Source organism: Diceros bicornis, unplaced genomic scaffold (assembly GCF_020826845.1).
Source record: "Diceros bicornis minor isolate mBicDic1 unplaced genomic scaffold, mDicBic1.mat.cur scaffold_67_ctg1, whole genome shotgun sequence".
Taxonomy (NCBI): domain Eukaryota; kingdom Metazoa; phylum Chordata; class Mammalia; order Perissodactyla; family Rhinocerotidae; genus Diceros; species Diceros bicornis.
Window position 1 is genome coordinate 1423049 of NW_026691553.1, and position 22461 is coordinate 1445509.

A 22461-nucleotide genomic window follows, 5' to 3' on the forward strand; every position below is an offset into this window, starting at 1 on the left:
CCCACCCCCGAGACCCCAGTAGGAGCGCTCACCCGGGCCAGCTCCTCCTCGTCCGCCTCGGGCTGCCGTTGCTTGGCGTGCCGCTGCTCCTCGTCGTGGAAGATGGCCTTGGGCTTCTCGTCCTCAGACTCGCTGTCTGAGAGCGGCTCGTTGATCCAGGCGTCCAGGTCCAGGCTGCAGGACACAGTGAACTCAGAGGCGGCTCCAGCCTGCGTGCCCAGCCGTACATGCTCAGAGTGGCAGATGAGGCAGGGACGCTGCTGTCCCCTTGGGACAAAGACATGAAGACCGGGTGGCTGCCTGGGGTCACAGCAAGCAAGGCAGAGTCCAGGGACCCTGGAGTCCAAGCTGCCCTCCGCGGCCCTACCCATGTTCTGGGGACCCCACACAGGCTCACCGTGCCCCTGAGGTTTGTGGACGAGAGCTGCCAGCAGACCCACTTTCCAGGGGGTGGACCCAGGACCTCACGAGAACTAGTGACTGCCCTGGACACAGTCCAGGTGAGGGGGTCTGTCCAGCCCCTGGAGGCTCAGGCATCAGGGGCCTTCCTCCCGCCCTCCTGCACCTCTCCTGGCTGGACGGCAGGTCCAGGGTGCAGTTCTGCTCCCTCTCTCCCTCCTGCTGCCCCTGGCTTCCTGTGTCCTCCGATAGGCCACGCGGCTCACCCTTCGGGAACTGGAACCTTCTTCTGTGCCTTGGGAGCCACTGGGTTCAGCTCCCCGGCAAAGAGAGCACTCACTTCTTCCGCCACCGGCACGTCCTTGGCCTGAAGCTTCTGGACGTGCTTGACCAGCTGCAGGATGCAGGAAGCCTGTGCAGGGCCGTGGGGGAGCACAGAGGAGTCACGGAGGACTGACCCTGAGGGCCACTTGGCAACAATGGGGCATCGCTCACACCCCATGGATGCTTAGCCCAGGGAAGGTGACACATGGCCACTCCCCACTGAGGGCTACTGAGAACATCCAGAAGCTTCTGTGAGAAACCATCGAGTGTGGAGGGACCCAGCCAGGAAGAAACCAGCCCTTGCTACCGTCTCCTTTAGCAGAAGGAAGCGCAGACAGAAACAGGCCCAAACACGATGGGTCACAAGAAGAGAAAGCGCCCCCCTACGAGAATCGCCCAGACAAGGGCCGTGAGTCCCCAGATGACTGGAAGTGCCTGCTTCCAGGAGGCACCCAGGCACCTTTGTGCCGCTGGTCCTCAGAGGACTCTGGCTTGGGACTCTGCAGGAGTGTGGCTCCCAGGAGCACAACAACCCACCCCCGGCCTGACGCGGGTCTTGGGATCCTCGGCCATCAGACGGGCTAACGCCACATACCCAAACACACCGCCGAGAGTAGAGGGCACCCTCCCCCACCATGGGCGGCCCCAGAACTCCCCACCCCCAAGGGGCTGGGTGGAGCAGTGAAAAGGGGATTTCCCCAAGTTGCTTTTTGGGAAAGAAAAGCTGCGCCCTGCTGGGAACACAGGAATGTGGGCTGCGGGCTCCTCCAGAGGCTGACCTCCCCGGGAAACCCTGACACCCCAGACCGTGCCAGCCCACCAGCTCTCACCCGCTCCTGGACCTCCAGGTCCGCGCTCTGCACAAACTGGGGCAGCCGCTCCACCATGAGCTGGGTGACCTCCTGGGCCGCCTCTGTCTCCGCAGCCTGCTCCTTCTGCTGCAGGATGGACGCGTACAGCTTGACTACGTTCTGCACGTACACGGCCTGGATGTGGCCGGGCAGCGTGGTGACCTTGGGCCGCAGCATGGCCTCGAGGGTCTGGTGAGGTTCCTGCAGATGCCTGCAGACGGAAGGGCCGTGAGCACGCGCCCCAACGGCTCCTCGCCACGGGGGTTCCGGGGCCGGGGCAGGGGGCCGGGCGCCCTGCTAAAACGGCTGCGGGGGCGCCTGCCCAGCCCGTCCCAGGCGCCAGGGCTGAGGGAGGCATTTGGAGGACGACACCGCAGCCACGGCGTGACAGTCGTGGAGAGGCCGGACAGAGAACAGTTACGACAGAAGAGGAACAAACCACACCAACAGCGCGAACGTGGAGATGGAACTGCCCGCCACAGGCAAGGGTGTGAGGACACAAGACGAGACCCGACCACGTGAAGGGGCGGGTGGGCGGGTCCCGGGTCACACTCCTGACTTCTCCCTCGTCCTTGAGATCGGACATGTTTATGGTCAAAGCAGCTTTTCTCCCAGAGAAAGTAACGCTAAGGAAAGGTGGGCAGGCCGGGGGGCGGCAGCCACCGGGGAAGTGAGGGCACTGTGAGACTCCCGGGGGACGAGGTGGGGGACAGCCCTTCCTTTGGGGCCGGCCCGCCCACTCACTCGGAGAACTCGCCGCAGATCCAGGCGGCCGCGTAGAGCACCTCGCAGATCCCGTTGCGCTGGGTGCCACTGGCCACCAGGTGGGCGCTGTCAAGCAGTGCGGACATCTGTGCCACGGCGAACCCGCGGATGGCCTTGACGCGGATGGCCACATCCAGCATCTGTGCGGCAATGAGGTGGCCGTGGCGCGTGCCCTCCAGCCGAGTCAGCTCCACCAGGATGCTGATGTACCTGCAGGAGGGAGCCACTGAGCAGTGCCGAGCACCATGCCAGCCCCCCACCTCCACCCGGCCGTGCGGCACGGACCACTCGAAGTTGGTGATGTGCTGGTAGTTGGACTGGCTGCAGATGTCGATGATCTTGGTAAGCAGCTCGTCGCGGTAGGTTGTGCCCTCGGCCTTGTCCACGTGGGTCATCAGCCTCTTGACGATCTCCATTAGATTCTTCTTGGACACCTGGGGCAGGAGGGCTGGTGAGGGAGGGCTGCTGTGGGAACCCGGGGAGCGGTAGCCAGCCACCTGGGAGGGGCACGCACCATTCCATACAGGAGGTCGAGGGCCCGCAGCCGGATGGACTCATCCTTGTCGTCCAGACACTGCAGGACGAGGTCCTTGTGGGCCTGCACGGACTTCGGGTGCGTTCTCAGGATCTTGGACATGGCCAGCAGCCCCAGGTACTTCACTGCAAAGACAGCAAGACACGGTTAACCCCGGACGTGCCCTGATGGGTGTGCGGGCCAGCACAGAGAGCGAGGCCCGGCCCTGGCAACCTGGGCACCCTCGGAACGTATCCTGGGCGGCACAGTAAGTGATGGCAGAGAAGTCCTAGGTGAGGGCCCAGTGAGGACCTCACTCTTACCAGGGGCCACCGCTCACTCCTGACCAGCCCACATACATGAGGATCTAAACCAGGGGCAGCAAACTGCAGGCCTCAGGCCAAGTCTAGCCCGAAGCTTGTCTGTAAATGAAGTCTAACCAGCACACGGCCACGCCCACCATGGCGGCTTTTGCTACAACGGCAGAGACTGCACGGCCGCAAACCTGAAGAGAGTCACTGTCTGGCTCCTTCCAGGCAAAGGTTGGTGGCCCCCGATGAAAACAAACAGACCTGGACTCAAAATGAGCAGCTAACACGCCCAGGCCCTCAGGAGCCCTTGCCACCCCAGTCCCTGTCCCAGGCGGTGTTGCTGGCTAGGACTGCTTGACGGAAGCTGTCCACAAAAGGAAGACCGTGTGCAGACATACAGCGAATGGACAGCGCGGCCTCTTCATGCTCATCAGGAAACCAGCGGGACCGCCATGAGCTGCCCTCGCTAACTCGTCATAGGAGAGCCCCCTGCATCCCAGCAGGAACGTGCAGGTTTGAGTGTGACGAGACCCAGGAGGAGCAGGTGCCAGCGTGGCTCTGTCCCTCGCCTAGCTTTCTGCTTCCGTCTCAACTGGGCTTCCCTAGCCCCTCCCTCAGGTCCTCCCGGGAACTGGGGCTGGAAGAATGAGCCGGGTCCTTCTCCAGGACCTCACCCAGGGCCCATCTCCCCGCGGACGAAGCACGGGGCTCAGAGTCTGACCTCGGGAAGGGCTGTCCCCAGAGTCACGCTGAGACACCGGCCGGAAGGTGCCCGGCGTGCAGATGAGGGAGTGGGTATGGGGGCCGCACCGCGTTGACAGAGGTGGTTTCTCTAGAACACCCCTGAAGCCTGACCGTCAACCTCTTGACACTGGTCTCCACGGAGCAAGGGTGTGGGTAACACTAGCATCCACTGTCTTCTCACAGGAAGGAGCCCTAACTCCACAGAGGTTTAGGGCCCAAGACCCAGAGGGCACGGACGGAGGGGAGCAACTTACAGTTCTGATCGGAGTCTTCTATTAATATCCTTAACTTCTGAACACAGAGCTGCACGGAGCAGATGACACCGTTACACCTTCTAGACCAGCAGAGAATGCAGCACCCCTGGGTCTGCCCCCACCCGAGTCCACCCCATGCCCTGAGGGCCCGGCCACCAGCCCCACGGATGAGAGAAGGGCTGCACACAGCAGGCATCCACCCAAGGAGCACCCACCGCGCAGGAGGGGGGCTGCTCGCAAGCAGCGACGAGGACAGATAGCGGACATACTGTGGGCAAGGAGAGTAGGCGCCCGACATGGACACAAGGGGAACGTCCACAGAAACACGCACTGGACACCCTGGCGACTTCCACAGGTGCCAACGTGTGTGTCCACCCCTCACTGGTCCACCCCACAGACGCGCGCTCCACAGAATGCAGCCATGCAGGATGTTGAGTGTGAACGACGGCAGTGTATGCGGGGTGGGCTGGCATCTGTCAGAGCGTGGGGGCAGGGGGCTCCCAAGGTGGGGACAGAGGGGAGAAGAGGGCTGGCTGGCCGGCAGATCCTCGGGCCCCTCCCCGGCCTGTCACCCGACTCCACTGCATGCCGCTGCCTGGTGCCGGGGACCCACCTGAATACTGGCACTGTGGTTAGGCATGCCGGAGGACAGGGAGATGAGAACTGCAACAGACAACCTCGAGTTAGGAGCCCGCCAGGCCTGACCCGGCGTGCACACGTCCACTCACAACATCCACTGCGGCATCGGCCCCTGTGCCCGGCGGGAGGCACCTGAGGTGGAAACGCCACCATGCTGGGAACTGCTCGGCCCAACTGATGTTTGTGCAGGAAAAGGTTAACATGGCGGCCTGACTGCTCTCCCTGGGAAGGCCAGCTTACAAGGTGGGTGGCTGGAACTGGACTCGGGGGCTCCCGCGCTCTCTGACAGGGGGCTCCATATCCCTAAGCTGCCTGTGCAAATGCGTGGTCTACGCTGAGCACCTGCTCTCCTCCTGGGGTCTGGGATCTCGTCTGTGCCAGCCCCCAGTGAGAACCCTGGGCGCTGGGTCTCCACGGCTAAGAGAGCAGACCACAGTCCCAAGGGCACCAGGCCTCCCCATCCAGGGCAGTCCCGTGGAACTGGGGCCACACCCCACCTTCTGGCTCGCCGCACAATCACCTGAGACCCGCCGCACCTGTGACTTGCCAGGCCCCTGCCTCTCTCTGCACCAATTCCTCCACATACTGCCAGGGCCGTCTCTGACCCTGGCACGCCCCGGCCCTCCCCACTGATCTTTCCAGACATGGGCAGAAGCCCACGCTCCGAGGTCTGCTCTCAAACGCCCACCCCTCCTCTCCCTATTCCTGCTGCAGAGCCTCCGGACACTCACCGTCCACACAGCTACAGCCACGGAGCGTGGGCCCTGGGCCAGCTGCCTGTGAATTACTGTAGTAGTGCCGCCCACGCCCCAGGAGGACGGACAGGAGGCTGGCTGCCCAACAGTTCCGGGCAGGGACGGGCAGGCAACGAGAAGCTGAACCCCTCGAGCCACCAGCTCCAACTGCCAGTCTACCAGACACCCAGGCCACAGGGACACGGGACCCAGGAGGTGGCCAGACAGGCTGCAGAGCAATGACTCCAGTCCCAACAAATAAAGGGGCCGAGGGGCTTCTAATTTATCAACCACATGGGAACCCACCAGCCAACGCTCTGTGGCCCTCCGCTGGATCCCAACTCAAACCGACTCTAAGGAAACTTTCTGAGAAACACACCTGACCCTGTCTGCAAAGACCTTTTTGTTGTAGACGCCTACGCTTAAGAACCTACAGAGAAAAGGCACGACGCCCAAGATTTACTTTAAAATACTCAGAAAAAATAAGGTCTTGCTGGCAGGGGTGATGGACGGGCCGAGAGCAGCAGGATTTACACTGGAGGCTGGGTGACGGGCAGGGGCTCTGGCTGCAGACACGGGAATAAACACCCAGCACTGGGGCGGGCGGGAAATCGGGCGAGACGGGCAGGAACCTGCGACTCCAGGGGTTCTCGCACCCCCTGGCCAGGCCTGGGGACGGCCACTGGGGACCTGACACCCCAGGCGGGAGCGGGGGAGGGCCACCTGCTCCGGAGCCGGGCACCATGGTCTCTCACCTGCGATGACGGTGTTCACACACTCGTAGAGCAGGGACATGGCAGACGTGCTGGGGACGGAAACAGGGAGGAGACATGAGAACGGCCAGGTCGCTCCGCCAGATGCAGAGTCCTGACAAGCACCCCGCCCACAGACCCCAACTCCTGTCCCGGGCTCTGGGCACTTGGCACCTCCGCCGGTCAGCGCGGCCCACCCACTCTGTCACCTGCGGCATTAGAACCCTCCAAGGGTCATGAGCACGCCCCTTCTAACCACCAAAGGCGGCCTGAAACGCTCCCGCCACTGCAGTCTACTCCCCTAACCTTCCTTCTTTGAAGGAAGCCCAATTCTCCAAACGCCTCCCCTAACCCAGACCACCACCACTAGGACATGGCCATGCCTCAAGGGCATCTGGGGACGTGGGGAGCAGAGCCCAGGATGATGACGACCAAGGGCGGGCACCAGGCATGTCTACTCCACTCCAGTATTCTCCTGGAAGATGCTCTCGAGCCCAAATCACCCAAACCCGAGACTGAGGACACTGAGTGTCCCAGAGAGCACGGGCCGTCAGAGCCAGGCCACGGCCACAGGACCCATGGCTTCTAGTTAATCCACTCTGAAATCCATGGCTACGCTGTGAACTCGGTGACTGGTTATTATTTAAAACCAAAATGTCCCAAGCCCAGACACCTGTTGTGTCTAATTATCTGTGAATGTGTGATCCACTTACGAGCCAGGAGACTGGACCCCAGGGGATGGCAGAGACCTGCCCGAGGCTTGGGCCGCACGCAGAGGAGCACGCAGCTCTGATGTCTTACGCGGCCTCGAGACCTCCAGCTCCTCCCGCTGCCCATGGCCACCTCCCTGGGGGACACCGGGGGCAGGATCTCCTGAGCCACCTGCTGCTCAGCCCTCACAATTCAACTATAGGCATCCAAAGTGATGTAGAAGCTCTTAGAACATTCCAGAACTGGCCAGTGACATAAGTCGTTTAAAGCTCAACTGGACCACCAGATGTACTTGTGAACCTGGGAGGCTACGTGGGGTATCTTTTTTCCTTTTGTTCTGTTTTCACTGTTGCTGTTTCAAACCCTGAACTAAAGGGAGAGAAAGCCCGAGCCCTGGTGTCCCAGGAGGGCCAGCAGATGCCCCTGCAACACAGCTCGTCGTCCGGAGCAAAACCACCTGGCGTGTGTATGTGCTTCTCGATCCCACAAGACTTCCCTCGGGGCTCAGCCCCCCACGTGACAGCCGCGGGTCCTCACGCGGGGTGGGAACACAGGCCTGCCTGGTGGACAGCGAGGACGGTGGGCACCCTGACGGAGCGCAGGGAACCTGGGGCTCACCTGTGGATCAGGTTGGTGAGAGGCTCAATCAGCTTCTTGCCCAACCTCGGCTCCAGAGGAGTCAGAGCACCAAACTGGGGGATGAGAACCAGCGGGTCACTCGCTGCAGAGCAGGAACAGGACGGCACGTCCTTGTCCATGACCAGGACAGGGACGCCCGGTTCTGTGTGCCCACACCGCACCCCCCACAGGCCCAGGAGCACTCCTGGGACGCCCAGGGACCTCTCCCCAAGGGAAGAGACGGAGGCTCACCAGTTTGATGATTTTAATGAGGACCCAGTTGTTGGTCGAGGAGGTCATCAGCTTGAAAAACAGCGGGGCGAGCGAAAGGTAGTTTTTGGGGTTGCGCCTGGCCAGCTCGCAGATGACGTTGACCGCCGCGGACTGGACCCCTGTGAAGTGCAGAGGTGTCGTTGTGAATAAGACGGCGTCATCAAAAAAGGGGGCGCCCTCATCAGTAAGAGGCGGCATCCTCATCCATAGGGGAGTCCTCATCAATTAAGTGGGATCCTCAGCAAAAAGGGGGGCATCCTCATCAATGAGGGGGTCCTCATCAACAAGCGAGGTCCTCATCAATACGGGGCGTCCTCATCAATAACTGAAACCTGCACCGGAGTTCGAGAAGCTGCTTTCTGTCTGCTCAGCCAGGGTCTCCCCCTGGAGGAAGGAGGTACAGACAAGGATAGACGAAGGCAGGATGGGCCCCGTGGTGCAGGACTGGCGTCAAGGCATTGGAATAAACTGTGACGGCTCACACACAGCCAGCCAGCCAGCACTCCACGGGGGCGGTGTGTGGGCGGGTGTCCGCCGAGGGCCCAGTGGCTACGAGCACACCCAGCGCCCGGATCTCGTCTAAACTCCGTACCAATAAACAGGACCAGCGCTCCTTGGAGACACAGTGGAGTCCACAGCCGGGGCAGGGAGAGGGGGAGGAGAACCCGGCATCTTGTGGTGCCAGAAAGCAAGGAGGTGCCCTCTGTGGGGGATTCTAGGACGGGGGTCCTGGGACCTGGGGCGTCACAACTCCTTCCTCACAATAGCCTCCAGCTGGTCTTCACAGACGCAGGCGGAGCGCCACGGCCCCACATGGTCCCCGAGTGGTGACAGCATCTTGGGTGTCCCCGTCTTAACTGAAATCAACAAACCAGGATCGGGGTCCTCCAGCTTCTCCTTCAGGCGGGGGAAGGCAGGGCGCAGCGACTCAGGGTACTTCAGGAACACCTTGTACATGATCAGCACGGCCTTCTTCCGGATGTACGGCTTGGTGTGCGACATCTGCGGGAGCAGAGGGCCGTCCGTGTCCCCTCGGCACTGCAGCTGCCCTCGGCGCACCTGCGTGCTCACCTCCCTGTACCTGCTGTGTCCCACCTCCCCACACCTGCCCTGCTCACCTCCCTGCACCTGCCCTGCTCACCTGTGTGCTCATCTCCCCATACCTGCCGCGGCCCACCTCGGTCACCCGGAGGAAAAGCCTCTCTGCAGCTGGTCTGGCTTCCAGCCTGCGAGGCCAGCCTGCACACAGGCCCTACTTCCCCACCGAGCCCCAAGACCACAGGACAGGGTCTTGGATGGAATCGGAACCTGCCTCCCTGCACCCGTGACCCCAGGCCTGCTCTCCGGAGGCTGGGACGCTCCTCCCAGATGCCCTGGGGCCCTGTGATGCGGAAGGTCACACTGGAAAGACAGCCTCCGCCTAGCAACACTGGCCTCAGGCTCTTCTGGCTGCCAAGGCCTGTTGCCAAAGCAGGACGCCGAGGGGCGTCCCAGGCTCCTCTTGCCCCAGCCTCAGTCCCGCACGCCCACACACTCACTGCCCTGGAGCTCCTGGCCACCTGGCAAATGTGCTCTGGCTAGAAAGGCCTATTGTCCCTGGTGGGCACACTCCTCACCCGTCAGGGCCCAGGGAGCCTCGCCCTGTGAAAGCCACCCCAGCACCGCCCCATGCCCCGGCACCAACAGGCACCGTGAGTGACTCGCTAACGCCCTCCTGTGGGCTCGGGACTGCTTTCACCGAGACTGGGTCAGCACACCTTCTGAAAAGACTCTGAGTATTTTTGGCTTTGCCGGCCCGACAGTCTCTGCCCGTGCAGCTGGGAAGCCACCAGGGACAGCGTGCGAATGAATGGGCGGGGTCCCGCGCAGATCACAACAGGAGGCTGGCCGGGTGTAGCCCGGGCCACGGGTACTGGCCCTGGTCCCGAGGCTGACGGCAGCCTTCAAGACCACAAGCCAAGACCTAAGCGTCTGCACAGCAGACAGGCTGAGCACAGACGGACACAGCTCTGCAGGGAGGAACGTAACCGCCAGCCCACACCGCTTCAATGTGACCAAACGGGAAAACAAGGCCCCCTGGCTAGCTGGAGACGTGGGCGCACGGTCGCCGTCTCCGGGGCGTGATTCCTAAGAGGATGTCGTATTTGAGAACAACGTTGCGAACACCCCGGCCATCAGGACGGGCTGGGCTTCTGCCTTTCAGATTGACTAAGCCACGAGGAGTCAAACCATGGCCAGATAAAGACAGACGGCACCAGGGACGGAGCACGAAGGCTCACCCTGACCGCGCGCCGTTGAGACCACGGCGACTGTCACCTGCGCCTCGGTGAGGAAGTACCCGACGGGTCACGCATGACCACGCAGGCGACCGTCCTCAGCCAGACGTCGCTGTTAGTGACCACGCCCCTCCCCCGCAGGACGAAATGTGAGAACAGTGGCTGCCTGAGGCTGAGCCCCACCACGCAGTGGAACAGGACAGTGACTCAGTTTCCCACTGCATCCCGGGGACCCTGGCCCGCTTCCGCGTGCCCGAGTGCTCTTGGCGTGACGTTTTAGCCTCAGTTTTCCCGGCACCCGTCTGGTCCAGGTCACGTCACGGAGCAGAAGCCAGGGGTTGGCGGGCATGCGCACAAACTCACCAGTGTCATGATGTCGTTGGCCAAGTCTCTGGCAAGGTCTGGGGTAACAAAACAGGACAGGCCGGTCAGCGCAGCGCCAGTGTCGTACTGGCTGGGGCTGCTCAGGTCCTGCAAGGGGAGGGGAGGGTCAGCGGGGCGCCGCCTGCGCATCTCCCAGCCTAGCCGTGCCCCGCCAGCCCTGCTCCGGGGCCTGAGCTGGGCTTGGACGAGGAGCAACGAGATGCAGCCGGCTCTGCACCCTGTCACCGAGAGAAGAGCCGGCACACAAGGAAGGGGAGGGCTGTCCTGGCCCACAGGGGACAGGGGCAAGGCGAGGGCGGCCTCTCGCTCCGGGCACAGCCCAGTGGCCCAGGGCACGATGGGGGCTGAGCCAGCGCCGCTCAGGGGCTCTCGAAGCGGCTCCCTGCTTGAGAAGCGTGAGAAGGCACGGCCAGCCAGTCCCGAGCACCTAACGGGCACACGGCAGGGGAGCCCCCGGAGCAGAACCCCAAACCTCCGCTTCCACCGGGGTGTCTCTCCTACAACAAGAGACAACTCCTCTGGGCCCCTCCCAAAAGTGGGGAGAAGCTTCGGCCTGAGCGTCATCTTTCAGGTGGACAGGAAGCCAGCCCAGGGGAGGAAGCACACACACCCGGCCACTGACGTCCCCTGAGGTCCCTCACCCGCGGCTCTCGGCCCCCCAGCTCTCACTAACCCCAACTGCAGGAACGCCTCACTCCACGCTAGTGAAGCGCTCTATTTACATCACAAACTTGCCCCGGGGAGACGTTTTCTTAAGGAACCTCCCAAAACTTTTCATACGTGGTGAAGAACATATTGAGATGCATTTTAAGAGTTCAGCTTCTAGACTGTGCTAATAACATGAAAATACTGGCTTTTACAACACACTCCAGCCAAGGCTGAGGAGACGAAACCGCATCGGAACCCACGGCACAGAACTTAGACCCTGACCGCCGGGCGTCCGTGATTTTTCAGCGGAGGAGGCCCGGTGGGCAGGTCTGCGGCGGCTGTTTCAGAGGTCACGGGCTCATGTAAAGTGATGCGCACGGGGACTGCCAACATTGGGGCTGCGAGGGATCAGAATGGCAGCGGCAGGCGGGGCTGCGGCGGCATGAAGTCAGGACCCCGTGCCCGAGGCCGAGGTGGCAACAGGCCAAGGAGGGGGCAGGGGCAGGCGGGCCCGGTCACCCGCCCAGATCCTTCTGTAACGGGGTGGGTGCATTGTCCACTCAGTCATGAGGACGTCCCAGGCTCGGCCGTGCCCGCAGCAGAGCGCAGCTTAGTGACCCGCCAAAGCCACTCTGCCCTCCTCTTTTCTGCCACCCCCCCCACCTTTACCATCCTAGTATGCCACGCTCAGCGCAGCTGGCTCAGCCCTCTCCCTCCTCCTCTCCAAGGCCACTCCCGGCTGAGCTCGCTCCTTACAGCCCCATGGCATGGGTCATGCCCAGTGCTGCTGGCCCTGGCCGTGAGCCGGCCTCCCCAGCACTGTGAGTGTGGTAGGCTCGTGTGCTCAGATCCACATCTCATCCAGGCCGGGCATCAGTACCCCGGCAAGTACCTACACAGCCTGACTGTCCCATGACGCCTGCCTGGAAGCCCAAGCCAGGTCACCCTGCAGGGCGACCACAACTCACGGGATCCAGCCCTTGCACCCGGCTGTCTGCGAGCTACAGCCTCTGACATGTGATCCAGGGCCAGGAAAGGGCGGCGGGGGGGTGGGGTGTTTCTCTGATTCTCAGACGCCCCCTCTGACCACTCCACAAGGAGGCAAGACACAAAAGATGCTCAAGGTACTAGGGCCAAGGAGGAAACTGATTCCCCAGTGGTCTTCAGAGATCATTTCAAAACATAAAAAACCTACCCTTGACTGAAATATGCACGTGGTATGACTCATAGGACCAGTGGGCAGAAAGTCCCCACACTGGGAAGGTGTGCACCCTCCGCAGGCGCACCCTTGAGAGGAAGGAGGACTGGAAAGAAGGGGAGTGACAGTGGAGGCAGCCCCCCAACGTCAAGGAGTGAAAACGAGAAGAGAGGGACAACTGGCCTCTCCCACCCGCCCGCCCGAGAGCCAGAGGGCAGACGCCCCACCACTTCTGGGCACCTCCTGAGACGCCGGGCAGAGGGCAGTGCGCTTGCCACAGGAGTCGCAGGGAGATCTGGCTGACCTCGTGCTTTCTACTCGCGCACAGAGCAACAGGAAAGCCCGCGTGGAGAATGGACACTCAAGTGTGGGGACAGAGGAGCTCCCCCACGAAGGCCGCAGGTCCTGCAGGAGGGGCCGCCTACCTTGCGGATCTGGTTTGTCGTCAGCATGATGACGTCGGTCCCTTCGTGAAAGCACTGGGAAGCCGCGAGGTAGCCGATTCGCTGTCGAGGGGAACAAAAGACGGCGTCAGGGGTGGGATGAGGGGACCGAGTGCCCTGTGGGGAGCTCCCAGCCCTTTTCCTGACCTACCCGCCAAGCAGCCCCCGAGGCCTGGCAGCAACACCCCGAGCCTGGCCCCCGGGGTACACGGGTGGGCCAGGAATTCATTCATGAACGACAACGGGGGTCTTTAAAACACCAGGAGGAGGAAACGTCCCCAGAGTTGCGAGTCTGTGGTCTTTGAAATACACTGCTGTCTTAAGGTCTGCCAAACCACCGAGCCCCGTTAGTGAGGCGGGAGCATGCTCACTGCCCCCCGGGCCGTCGGGAGCTGCCTTTGCGGTCTAATGCGCAAAGTCCTCACGGCACTGCTTTTTACTGGCCTCCAATCTTTGCCAGGCTGACGCAGAGACCTAAGGTCACATTTGCACGTGTGCGTGACGCCCTAACACACGGGCAGAGCTCCGCCCCAATTTTGGCGAATACGGCATCTCGTGTCTTCCCCCAGAGTAACCGGCGGCAGAGGCAGTACAAGCCTGACCCCGGCAGGGACCCACAGGCGGGCGCTCGGGGCAGGCAGCGGCCTCGGCCTCAGCTGCCCAGTGGTGTACGTTCCCATCAAAAACCAAGTCGACTCAGGAAAATTACAGAATACCCCCCAACAGGCCATGGGTGTGGAAAACCATTTTTTAGAACATTTACTAAAACTGGAGATGTGCTTATGTCATGATATCAAGGGAGGAGAAAAGCAGTGTCCCAAACAGCTCCCAATGGGGTCCCTGCGACGCAGAGACAAAGTGCTCAGAAGACGACAAAGAGGCACTGAGACAGCACAAGGTGGCCTCTAGGTGAGACGATCAGTCAGCGTTTGCTTGTTTTTTTTTTAAAGCTACAAATTTATTTTAATTTGTATTCAAAAAATACATAACCAATCCTACAAACCCATAATTTCACCGACATTACTTAAAAATGAAAGAAAAATGTTACATAGATAGTATTAATAAGTAATTTGACAATAGCTGTCAAATTTGTCAATAGCCGCCCCCAGCCCAGCACCACAGGGTCAGGCCCCTCACCTTGAAGGTGAACTTGGAGGCGCTCATCACTTCTATGATGTTGAAGGCGGCCCAGCTGATGTCGTATCCCAGCATCTGCAGCTGTGGAGGGCGAGGCACAGGCATCACTCACAAGCCAACGCTCGAGCCGCAGCACCCACTGCCCCGTCCCAGCCTGGGGAAGGACGTGCGCCGTTCACTCTCAGAACATGTGGGCTTCCCCCGACACACACCCTGGCGCCTTTCATCTCTTCTTCTGACACGGCAGTCTTCATGTTTAAGACTAGAGGGATAGGGCAACGACAAACACTACAAGGGGACAGACGCCTGCCGCTGGGATCCTAGTGTTCACATGTACTGGGTAAAATTCCCCCAGTGGTCGGTGAATCGGCTCCTCCTAAAAGCTACAGAGTGGCGGGACCTCCCAGCAGGCCCTTCGTCTTCCTTCTCTGACAGGAAGGAGGCGGGAGGGGGCTGTCTGCCGCAGGCCCACACGCCTCTGACCAGGGACGGCAGCCAGGCAGGGAACCCTGCAGGGAACCGGCCCAGGATGGGTCAGAGCCAAGGCTTCTGAGCCCAGCCCGAGGGGGAGCTGACACTGCAAGGGGCGCTCCTGTCGGCCTCCACGTGGGACAGGGCCCCAAGGGACCCTGGGCCAGCTGGATGGGGGCTCCACCAGGCCCTGTGCACGTGATTGTCATGGCGACTCTTAATTAGCCCTGTGGGCCCCGAGGCCGGGGCCTAGAGCTGATAGCGTCAATCAATGTTTCGTGGGTGGAGAGACAGACGGATGGACCAATGGATGGGGGATGGACAGACAAATGAGTGGAGTGATAGACGGATGGACAAACGGATGGATGGACACAGAGACAAATGGACGGTGGACAGACAGATGGAGGGGGGATGTGGAGTCAACAAGGGGGTGCGGGAGGAGGGCGTGGCTCTGCAGCGCCGCCTGAGCCCACAGGCCCGCGGGCCCTCGGCACTCACGTAGGTCAGCTTGCAGACAGCGTTCGCTTTCACTGCGATGTTGTCCTGCTTCAGTTCCTGCTTGATTTCATCAATGCACTGAGAGATATATTTTGCCTAAAAGGAAAAAAAGAAATTGAGAAATTGCAGGTGGCTGGCTAAAACAGTTAAGAATAATTACTTCAGAAAGAAGCCAGACACAAAAGGCCGTGGAGTCCATGATTCCATCCCTATGAAATGCCCCAAGCAGGCAGGCCCAGAGGCAGAAAGTGGATTAGTGGTTGTCAGGGGCTGGGGAGGAGGCGGGGCAGTGACTGCTCATGGACTTGGGGCTGCTTCTCCGGGTGATGAACATGTACAACTGACAGAGGTGACGGCTGCGTGACTCTGGGAACACAATGAAACCACTGAGTTGCACGCTTTAAGTGGGTGAGTGTATGCTGCGTGAATTATAGCCAACACAGCTGTTATTTAAAACAGCCATCAGTGCAAGAGGATGCTGGGGAATCCTTCACAATCCTCCTCCTGGAGGGGCGGAGGGGCAGGGGGGCCGTGGGAGCCGCGAGGGAACAAGATTCACGTCAGAGGAGGTACATCAAGGTTTGTATTCTGTTTTCTCTACTTGAGTGTATAGCTGACATTTTCTAAACTGAAAAGTTTTTTTTAAAAAAAGAATAACCATTTCAACACAGAATACTAAGACATAAATTTTCTTGGTCCTCCAGTTTCACCTTTTAACAAATGGCAAATGAGAGAAAGCACAGGCTGGGGAGACGTCCCACGTCCTACCCCCTGAAGGCCCATCCCTCCTACCGTTTCTGCCTCACAATCCTCGAGTGTGACTCCAGGCGGCCGGTCCACCTCAACCCCACGCTGCAACGCACGTGTCCAGACGGACACGCACCACGGAGGCCCCACTGGCTCCCGCTTCTCCAACAAGAAGGGCCGCGGCCAGGTGGCGGCCACCCCCTTTCCCTGCACCTCCAGTCACAGGATGACTCAGGGCCCACCCAGGGTGGCAGGTGACTGCGGGATCCTCCTCCGACGCCCCCTTTTGTGCAAGACAAGAGAGTGCGAGAGGATGCTTCCCCGTGCTGGGCACCTGCCCCAGCGCTCTACAGAAACCCAACCATTTGATCCTCAACACGTGTCCCCATCCTACAGCTGAGCACTTGAGGTTGGGTGGGCCGGTGCATTCCACGGCCCCTGCAGCTTCCCGTGCTCGCTGCGCATGTGCAGCAGCGTCTCGGCGGGACCTCGTGAGACCTGCTGCTGTGCTGTAGTCAAGAGCACTCGAGAGTCCCGGGGAGCGGGGGGGACCCTGTGCCAGGCGGAGCCTCGGACCAGCAGCCTGATGGGCGCTCGAGGCGAAGACTCCACGAGGGGAGGAAGCGTCAGGCCCCCAGGCCTCTTGCTCACTCTGGGGCGGGGGCCACCCAAGAACAGTGTCGAGGCACACAAAGCCCAAGCAGGCCAGGTGGCATTGGTGCTGGGGCCGTGACTGGGCGCGGGGACTGTGACCCGGCGTGGGGGCACAGATGAGGAGCTGGGCTGGGGGAAGATCGGCCTCGAGCGGCCCCTCCTGCCTTGGGGCCCCATTCCTCCCAGGACACCACCCACACTGGGCTGGCTGCACACCGGGCCTGGTGCCCTTGCACACCGCCCACCTCTCGAGCTCCTCTGAGGCTGTCAACGGCAAGCTCTCCCGCAGCGTCGCCAGCTTGATAAGGAGTCTGTCAGCGGCCCCCGCTGGCTCCCTCCCCGAGCCTGACGTCTGGGCTCCTTCCTCCACGCTGCCGCACGCATCAGTGCTTCGCCCTGTTTCCACTGTGCATATGGACCACTTCACGTCTACCCGTTCACAGTGGACGGGCACTTTCAGGCTCTCTGAATCATGGTGCACGGAACACGCTGCCCTGGACAGGTGTCTGTGTGGACGGGTGTCTTCACTTCTCTTGGGTTTCCTCGCTAGCTCAGCACGTTTACTGAAACACCACGCAAACAGGTCTGACCTGAAGCAGTATTGATACCCCGAGGCCCAAAGCAACAGCTGTCCCCTGGGAGCAGCGGGGCACAGGGCTCCTACCACCCTGCCCCAGAGACACGCAGAGGTCACTGTGGCAGCCCCGAAGAGAACCCAGACCTGCCCACGAGGGGAGTGGTCACCACAGGCTTCAGAGCGAGTTTGTCCAGCCGCTGCCCCAGCCCCGCACAGGCCCAGTGCTCCATGAAGCACAAGGAGTCCTCCGTCAGCCATTATCTGACCAACAGCCACAACCTCGAGAACCTGCCCAGCAGGCCACCTGGCGGCAGGATTTGATGGCCCCCTGCTGCACCGTCCAAAGAGTGGCCGCCTCCCCACGGACCAGGGTGGCGGGCACGGACAAGCAAGCATGGCCAGCGGACTCCTGCTCCAAGTGCCCGCACACTGACCTCTCACCTCCATTTAACATGTCACCCTGGACCACACCCTGCCCAGGCCCAAGACCCTCGGCCGTCCCCAGCACCGGCTTCCAGGGAAAGGAGCAATTCCAGCGTTCACTCCGCCACAGGACACTTAATGAATATTTTATGATCGAGCGTCGGAACAATGGAACAAGCGCCACCATATCCTTCCAACAGGCTTCAGATGACCAAATCCTCTCGGAGATCCTCCGTTCCCGGCCCTGCACCTGGATGGCCCCCTCCTGCATCCCGAACCATGACTGTTAATGATTTAAAAGCAAAGAACAAAACACAACCCCAAGTGTCAGAGAGGCCGGCCCGCACACACAGAGGGTGGGACGTGAAGTGGGGCAGCCGCTGTGCACAACAGCTTGGCAGATCCTCCACAGGGTAAACAGCGTCCTGCTCTGGGGTGTCCACCCAAGAACGCCGAACACAGGTGTCCAAACGTACACCGGGACCTGGGTGCCCGTAGCAGCACGAGTCATGACAGCCCCCAAGTGGAAACCACCGAAGTGCACCGTCAGGTGGAGGACAAACACCACGTGCTCCACCTGCATGTCCCAGTTTTCTAGATGCCCCAGAGCCCCCCAGCTCTCAGGAGGGCCGGGCAGAGTCCACTCCCGGGAATGTCTGAGTAGCTCCTATGAGACCAAGCCTCCCACAAGTCCTGTTTTAAAACAACTTTCTGGAAGCACTGGAGAACGAGCAGAAGTGCTGGGTGGGTGTCCAGTCTCCTGTGGGTTTTTTCTTGAGCAGCAGGCAGAGTAGCTGAGACTAAGACAGGAGACCTGCGTCCAACCAGCTTCAAGAACCAGAGAGCAGAGACTGGGGTGAACACAGCCGCTGGAAAGCTTGGAGGGAAATCCCAGAGAAGAGAGACACGGGGTCCCCACACTCTGCATATAAACTCAGCCCAAATCTCCAGCCGACCCCAGAACTAGGCAAGCCGGGCACACTCCCCATGGCCCAGCTAAAGCTAAAAGAAATGACCAATTTCAGCTGTATCCTGCCCACTGCAAGAGAGGCAGAGCTGGCGTTTCAGACAAGCTAACTGCCCCCAAAACAAACCCCCTCCCCCTACAAAATCAACAGTCCTCAGACAACATAACAGAATCCAGATTTTCCGCAATGTACCACTAGCAACACCCAGAATACAATGCAAAATTATTCAAAATAAGAAACAAAAAAGGGCTGGCCCCGTGGCTTGGTGGTTAAGTGTGCGCACTCCGCTGCTGGCGGCCGGGGTTTGGATCCCGGGTGAGCACCGACGTACCGCTTCTCCGGCCATGCTGAGGTCACGTCCCATGTACAGCAACTAGAAGGATGTGCATCTATGACATACAACTATCTACCGGGGCTTTGGGGGGGAAAAATAAAGAAAGAAACAAACAAACAAAAAAAATAACCTCTATTCAAGAACAACAGACAACCATTGAAGACTGGCCCCGAGATAACCCAGATGATGGAATTAACATACAAAGATTTCAATTCAGCAGCTGTAACCATGCTCTCACAGACCAAAAAGAAAATATGCTCATAATGAATAAAAAGAGAGGAAATCTCAGCAGCGAGAGGAAAGTGATAGAAAATAACCAAATAGAATTCTAGAATTCGAAAAATAGTTTTTGAAATAAAACATTCACTGGATGGACTAACAGCATGTTGGAGATGAGAAGAGAAAGTCAGTCAATATGAAGGTAGAACAATAGAAATCATCCAGCCTGGAGGAGAGGTTTGGAAAAAAACGAACAGAGCCTCAGGGACCAGGACACGTCAAAGATGCAACACACGTATAACTGGGGTTCTGGGGAAGGAAAGGATGGGACAGAGAAGATATTTGAGAAACTAATGGCTGAAACATTCCCAAATGTGGGGAAAGACATAAATTTACAGGTTCAAGAAGCTCAGCACCCCCAACAGGAACTATAAAAGAAAACCACACACAGACACACGAGAGCCCAACGGCCAAAAAATGAAAATAAGGAGAAAATCTTAAAAGTGGCCAGAGGAAAATGTCACGCTACACACACACAGACAGCAGGGATTGGAATGGCGGCCGACTTGTCACCAGAAACAATGGAGGCTGCGAGATGGTGGGAGAAACTACCAACCCAGAATGCTCTCTATCCACAGAAAACATCCCTGAAGAAGGAAGGCAGAACAACAGACCCCGATGACACCTCTCCCTGCACCTCAGAGCACCTACCAGGGAGGACAAATGAGACCCCCAGGAAAGTGGCTGACCTTCAGGAAGACCCTTTTATACCTTCAGTTTTTAGGTATAAAACAGGGGCTCAGGTTCACAGTTCCTACACACAGGAAAAGGGTGGAAAGAGTCATAAAAGGTTGAAAATAATCTGTTTCACACTCACTGGGGAGTGCTTAAATATTTATCTAAAACAGTCATATGGAATGGGGGAGAGAGATTATATTAATCTCTTATTTACACACAGCACTGCTAACAAACAGTATTTATTCCCCATTTTACAAGAAGGAAAAAAAACTGGTCTGGGCACACTGAAATGATCCACACCTACAAAATTACATTAAAAACATAAATTACAAACATCTTAAGGTCTAAAGTATAAATGGCTACATATCATTGACACTCTACTTTTAAAAAAAGCAATCAGGGGCCGGCCCGGTGGCGCAAGCGGTTGGGTGCGCGCGCTCCGCTGCGGCGGCCCGGGGTTCGCTGGTTCGGAACCCGGGCGCGCACCGACGCACTGCTTGGTAAGCCATGCTGTGGCGGCGTCCCATATAAAGTGGAGGAAGATGGGCACAGATGTTAGCCCAGGGCCGTCTTCCTCAGCAAAAAAAGAGGAGGATTGGCGGATGTTAGCTCAGGGCTGATCTCCTCACAAAAAAAAAAAAAAAAAAAAAAAAAAAAGCAATCAGACGTGTGAGCATGATTACATTTCTCAGATCCCCACGCCTGCTCCACGAAGACTCACACTTCACCGCGGAGCAGACAAGGCTGCTTCACTGTGACAGAATTTAATTTAGAACAAAGATGCAGACTCCCCTCTGTGTGAACTCCTCAGGGATAAAACAACACAGCCATCCAACCCTGGCTGCTCAGCAGAGTTCGCTGGGGCACTTTTTAAAGAAAAATCCAGGCCTCCCTAGACCAGTGGAGTCAGACCCTCCAGGGGTGAGGCCCAGAGAGTCTGTTTTCACAAAGCCCCGCAGTCGATTCTAAGGTGCTGGCAAGCTCAGAACCACGGAACTGGACCCTGGGCTTTAAGACGTTTGTAAAGAACAGTTTTAGGTTCACAGCAAGACTGAGTGGAAGGCAGAGATTTCCCATACAGCCCCTGCCCTCACACAAGCACAGCCTCCCCCGCTATCAACATCCCCACCGAGTGGGACACTTGTTACAATCAACAACTGATGAATGTACAGGGACACGGCATTATCACCCCAAGGCCACAGCTCACATCAGGGGTCACTCCTGCTGGTGCACGTTCTGTGGGTGTGGACAAACGCATAGTGACATGTATCCACCACTATAGCATCAGTGTCCCACTGTCCTAAAAATCCCGTGCTCCGCCTATTCACCCCTGATCTTTTTGGTGTCTCCGAGGTTTCGTCTTCTCCAGAAAGACCTGTGGTTCGAATCACACAGTGGGCAGCCTTCTCAGACGGGCTTCTTTCACTCAGTCATGTGTACTTAAGGTTCCTCCTGTCTTTCCATGGCTCGACGACAGCTCATCTCTTCTCAGCGTTGAATGCTGGATGTCCCACAGTCTGTCTATCCATCCACCTCCTCAGGGACACCTCAGCTGCTTCACCCCTGGACATTTTCAAGTGGTTCTCTCTGGTTCGTCCCAAACACACCAGTCCTGTCACTGCCCACAGCTGCCCGCAGGCCAGGCTGAGCTGTGTGCTGGCAGCAGGCCCCACCAGCTCCCGGGCTTAGGGGCTTGGAGCCCACATCACCCTCCTCGTGAGCAAGAGCCCCAGCGGTCTCAGATCTTTGGGGGCTTCGAGGTGGTTGAGACCACCAGAGCCTAACGCACGGGATGGCCTAGTGATGGGCCTAAGTCAGCGTTTCCAGGACATTCAGATTTCTCAGACCAGGAAAATTTCAAGTCATTACAATAACTGGGGTAGGGAGGGGACACCCAGTTATTGTATGTATCTTGCCAAGAATAACCCAGCTACCATCTACGATGGCCATCATTTCAACAAGAAAACACATTTTAACCCAAAAAACGAGAACAGTCAGTGCCGAGATAAAAAGTTGTTCTGCTGCCTACATTGGAGCGTCCCCAACGACCGAGGACGCCATCCTTGTCTTCTCTCTGCCGTGGAGGGGCTCAGACACCTCTGCAGCCACGAAGCGCCACAGCAAGCCTGGAGACGCACAAGGCTGAAGGCCCCCCCTGACGTCCAGAGCAATTATGGTTCCAGCAATTAAACACAGCGAGGGTCTGGGGCAAGGAGAGACGTGCTGACCGACGACGACCAGGACAGAGGCCCGGGAGCCCCACGCAGGACTGCCAGGCCCAGAGGGCGCCCTCCCAGTCTGCCCCTCTCCACACCCCGTGGAGCCCCCTCCCTGCGGTCAGCCCTGAGACCCCGTGCACACACATCAAGGAGCTCTTGACAGCCAACTGCGGTCCTTCCCGTCATCCTCGGCTCACACTGGACGCCCACAAGCTGGCACTGCCCACCTAAGGGTGGGAACACTGTTAACAAGCCTTTGACTGGAATCCAGAGAGACACAAGCAGATCAGTGGGCCCGGGGGCTGCAGGAGGAGGAGCTGGAGTGCCTGAATGGGCACGGGGTTTCTTTTGGGAGTGACGGACACATTCTCGGTTAGATTGTGCTGATGGCTGTACATTTCTGTAAGTACACTAAAATTCACTGAGTTCCGAGCTTAGAGTAGGTGGATGTTATGTGTGTAACTGTATCTCAATAAAACCGTGTAAAGGAAAAACCACCCTGGCTCAACCAGCACAACACCTTACTCCACAGGCACCCGGACGGCCCTGCCGCCTCTGGTTCTGGGCAGACATTCACACCTGCGCCTGCTGTCTACCCTGGTGCCGTAGCCCCTCCTCCTGCAGCGGGCCACAGCAGC

At 59.1% G+C, this 22461-nt stretch overlaps 2 protein-coding genes across 3 annotated transcripts in view; one reads left to right on the forward strand and one right to left on the reverse strand.

The window, feature by feature from the left end:
- Nucleotides 1-22461, forward strand: part of SCAMP4 (secretory carrier membrane protein 4) — a 230835-nt gene that overhangs the window by 137664 nt on the left and 70710 nt on the right. The window lies entirely within an intron of this gene.
- AP3D1 (adaptor related protein complex 3 subunit delta 1) overlaps nucleotides 1-22461 on the reverse strand; it is a 41252-nt gene that overhangs the window by 12443 nt on the left and 6348 nt on the right. Inside the window, exons 2-17 of the mRNA XM_058537661.1 lie at nucleotides 14945-15040; nucleotides 13976-14056; nucleotides 12821-12901; nucleotides 10529-10636; nucleotides 8762-8891; nucleotides 7869-8008; nucleotides 7617-7690; nucleotides 6291-6340; nucleotides 4776-4825; nucleotides 4163-4211; nucleotides 2854-2999; nucleotides 2625-2773; nucleotides 2319-2549; nucleotides 1554-1785; nucleotides 666-811; nucleotides 33-174 (exon numbers count right to left, since the gene is read on the reverse strand). Coding sequence (XP_058393644.1) covers nucleotides 33-174; nucleotides 666-811; nucleotides 1554-1785; nucleotides 2319-2549; nucleotides 2625-2773; nucleotides 2854-2999; nucleotides 4163-4211; nucleotides 4776-4825; nucleotides 6291-6340; nucleotides 7617-7690; nucleotides 7869-8008; nucleotides 8762-8891; nucleotides 10529-10636; nucleotides 12821-12901; nucleotides 13976-14056; nucleotides 14945-15040 — 1905 coding nt within the window. The remainder of the gene's footprint in view (nucleotides 1-32; nucleotides 175-665; nucleotides 812-1553; nucleotides 1786-2318; nucleotides 2550-2624; nucleotides 2774-2853; nucleotides 3000-4162; nucleotides 4212-4775; nucleotides 4826-6290; nucleotides 6341-7616; nucleotides 7691-7868; nucleotides 8009-8761; nucleotides 8892-10528; nucleotides 10637-12820; nucleotides 12902-13975; nucleotides 14057-14944; nucleotides 15041-22461) is intronic.